A 3,852-nucleotide genomic window follows, 5' to 3' on the forward strand; every position below is an offset into this window, starting at 1 on the left:
ACACCACCAGTCATGGACAGCAGTCTGGACAGGATGGCCTCGGTGGTCCCCGGGCAATTTGACGACGCGGATTCCTCAGACAGGTAGGCGGCCGGAGACGACACACGGACTCCTCAGATTCCGCCAGCTCCGCGTTCGGCTCGGGGAGCTGACACCTGACGGGTCTGGATTTTCTCGGGGTCTGTCCTCATAGCTGGGCAGTTCGTGAAAGCTACCTGTCAGTAGTTCCCAGAACGTTTAGCAGAGAAGCAAGAGTTGGGGACCACTGAGGAACGTGGAGCTTCCTCCGCCCCCCTTTCTACAGACAGGGTTCCACACGCATTTAGCAAAAGTTTTACCTCCGCGGGCGATAGTGATGAACAAGACAAATCAAGTCTCTACTGTCTATTTGGAAGGGAGGGCAGACCGAGAGGCTAGCGCCTACAGCGCAGCGGAGAGAAGTTAGGCAAAAAGGAAGACCAGCCAGGTAGTGCCTTACACGTTGCCGTGAGGAGTTAAGATACTGTTCAGGTCTTATAGGCCAAAGGAGGGCTTTTAGCAGCGACAGGGCATCACTTATGAATTAAAGGAACCATTGAGTTACGTAGAAGAAGTTCGTGGAGAGAAGGAGTGGAGTAGAGAACTAGTAACTAATAAATAACCAGGTTCAAACATGATGGCTCCTAGAGCTACGGTCATCGAACGACTTCGAGGTAGCAGTGTTGAGGTTTTGTGGTGAAATTGGATGTGAGGTCCAAAGAAAGCAGTGACGGAAAACTTCCTGTTAAAAAGAAAAGAAAATTACACATAGTCATTTTGAAACAACAAAGAGTTTTGTGTGCCTTATAGCACATAGATTTTATTCATCAATTGTGAGTGGTTTTGATAAACATATATTGACCACTCTGTGTGTCAAATCTAGTGTTAGGGAGATATTGGCGACTACCATTTTGATTGCTACAAGGGTTGTCCTCTGCTAGGGGAGATGGATATTAACAGTGAGGAAGTTATTTGAATTAAAATTGGTGAATAGTACAAAGGAAAATGAGTGATCAATAACATATAGTAAACAGAGGGTAAGTAGGGATTAGCAGGAGTAATTGAAGATTTCCAGCCTTCCTCATCATCTCAGGAAAATCCTTACTGAAGCGTTTAAGTGGGAAGAAGAAACAGCCTGCTTTGCCCACAGGCCCCATGCACACAGGATATTGTGAGACTATACCAGTGGTCCTTTGCTGGATGTGATTTTTGCTACTGTACAATCCAGAGGCGTTTTTATATGTCACACCTGGGCTGAGGACTGACTAGTTGAGACTAAGGACACCAGGATCATTTGCATAGTTGTGCCTATTTAAATTAACCTACCTGTCTAAATTACTAGATTTGTAAGTGAAGAGTAATTTATGTATTATACTTATGAAGTCTTAGTAAATTGCAGTTACTAAATGATTATCTCTCTTTCCTACTCATGCCCATGGGCATCTAAAGCCCTGTGGGCTATAGCCAATTAATAAATTAGAGTTGACAACTGTACTTATTTAAGACATATTGGGGGCCAGGTGTGGTGGCACACACCTTTAATCCCAGCACTCTAGAAGCAGAAGCATCTGATATTGATGATTTCAAGGTCAGCTCTAGCTTCATAGTGCTTTCCAGGGCAGCCAGACCCAACAGCAAGCTCTGTTTCAAATAAGACAAAGCAACAAAGGTGGGGCGAGGTGTTGGGGATTAGTTCTATGGTAGATTGATTACTTTGAAAGGGCAAGGCTCTGGGTCCTCAGAACTAGAAGAAAAAAAAATGGCTCTTTTTATGGTCAGGTAAGGTACACACATCTTTAATCTCAGCACCTGGGAAACAGAGGTAGGTAAATCTCTGCATTCAGTCCCAGCCTGGTCTATATAGCAAGTTCCAGGCTAGACATGGCTGTATAGTGAGAGCCTGTCTTTAAAAAAAAGGAATGGGATACCGCCTAATTTATTTGTGTGTGGTCCTTGTCCAGGGGCTCATGCTGATCTTGGTATTGTTCCTGTTTTATTGTGTGCTGTTGAACTAGGTGTTAATGTCTTTTTAAGTAGCACTATTATTATTTGTTTTATGTGATTCCTGTCCTGGTTTTTTGCATGAAAGATCAAAGCTGGCAACACTGAATTGAATTTTATTGAATTTGGTGGTAAATATGTTTTGTTTGGAATGAACAATGTTTAGGAAAAATTGAGGGGGGGGAAGAAAAATTGAACCTGGTAATTATGTGAAAAAAAATTACATAAATATCCAGTGTTTTAGCTTCTTGAAAAACTAGGAGGATCAGTAACAGGGTCTTCATTTTCTTGTGAACCTCTCCCTCCATTGGTTGTACTTTTGTTTCTCTAGACCTCTTCTCTTGATAGTCCTCTCGTCTGTTGTCCTATACTTGGCCTAATTTCACTGTGCAGTCTTGGGCCTCTCTCCATTAATGCTTCCTTTTATAAATAAAGGGGATTTGGAGTTATTTGTGTCTTAGGAGTGTCTTGCTATACAGCTCCTGGTATTACAGAGAGTTAAGGAAAGGCAGATTTTGATACACCTCCCCCCCCTTAAAGTAGGTATATGAATGATTTGACTAGAGTGTGGTCTTGTGCACTGATCAAAGTCAGTTCATTTACCCAAGATGATACTGTAAATTCTAGCTTGACTTAAGGTAGAAGCAAAGCCAACACCCATTGACTAGTATGAGGGCATGAAGAATAAAGCATTGCTGCAGATGGGGAGACAGAAGAACTTGATATTAAGAAGATAGAGCAGATTGGGAAATGTAAGGTGTATGTATCCCTTTAGAGCATGGATAAACATGCCAGAACATGCTTGTTCCTAGTGAAAACAAAGAAGTGCAGTCAGTCCATGCAGAAGATTGCATTCTACTTAAAAACCTTCAAAATGATGCAACAGAGGTGAAGGGTGAAGATGAGATTGATGAGGAAGACAACTATGATTATGACACTGATTGGTATTTGGATGATGCAACTGGAAAACTTATCAAGGGTTTTACCTGGAATGGCGGCAGTAACTATCAGGTACGTAAGGAATTCTATAAATCTATGTATCTGCTTTTATTGTTTGGGGGGGGGAGGGAGAGAGAGAGATGTCAGGTGTCTTCTTCACTAGTTCTCTACTTTATCTTTTTTTTTTTTTATGTGTGTAGATATGTCTGTGTGGATGTATATACATGTGTGCACATATCTGTGTGCATGTAGGGAAGGCTGAAATGGACACCAGTCCCTCCTTTGGAGCTAGAGTTACAGATATTTTGGGGATCCACAACATCCAAATAGGTTCTTATGTGTGTGCTGGGATCCAGTTCCAGTCCTAATATCTCTGAGCTGTCTCCATCCTCTCCACCTTATCTTTTGAGACATCTTGCTGAGCCTGGAGCTCACCATCTAGCCAGCCACTGGCTCATCACTTCCAGAGACCCTCCTATCTCGGCTGCCCCAGAGCTGAGATCATGAATGTTTACCACTGAGTCTGCCTTTTTATGCGGTTGGTGCTGAGGACTGAACTGAGGTCCTCAGGCTTAAATCACAATAATTTATGGGCTGAGCCCATGTAGTTTTTTTTAAAAAGACTTTGTGGTTCTGTAGGTTATATTGTCTTAGAGCCCCAGCTTTTACTGATACTTTTTCTTTGTGCTTTTCATATTTCTTATAATTTCTTATATTTGGATTCTTTTCAATAATCAGTAAATGTGATTGGAGAGATGGCTCAGTGGTTAAGAGCACTGACTGCTCATCCAGAGGTCCCGAGTTCAATTCCCTGCAACCACATGGCGGCTCACAACCATCCATAATGAGATCTGATGCCCTCTCCTGGTGTCTCTGAAGACAGAGACAGTGTAC

At 42.5% G+C, this 3,852-nt stretch overlaps 1 protein-coding gene across 1 annotated transcript in view; it reads left to right on the forward strand.

The window, feature by feature from the left end:
• The first annotated feature begins 6 nt into the window (after window positions 1-6).
• The window catches only part of Riok1 (RIO kinase 1), a 25,451-nt gene continuing 21,605 nt past the window's right edge, over window positions 7-3,852 (forward strand). The window contains exons 1-2 of the mRNA XM_031358090.1: window positions 7-83; window positions 2,832-3,030. Of these exons, the coding sequence (XP_031213950.1) occupies window positions 13-83; window positions 2,832-3,030 (270 nt within the window). The 5' untranslated portion in view covers window positions 7-12. The remainder of the gene's footprint in view (window positions 84-2,831; window positions 3,031-3,852) is intronic.

The sequence above is a fragment of the Mastomys coucha genome, unplaced genomic scaffold (assembly GCF_008632895.1).
Source record: "Mastomys coucha isolate ucsf_1 unplaced genomic scaffold, UCSF_Mcou_1 pScaffold7, whole genome shotgun sequence".
In the NCBI taxonomy this organism is placed as follows: Eukaryota; Metazoa; Chordata; class Mammalia; order Rodentia; family Muridae; genus Mastomys; species Mastomys coucha.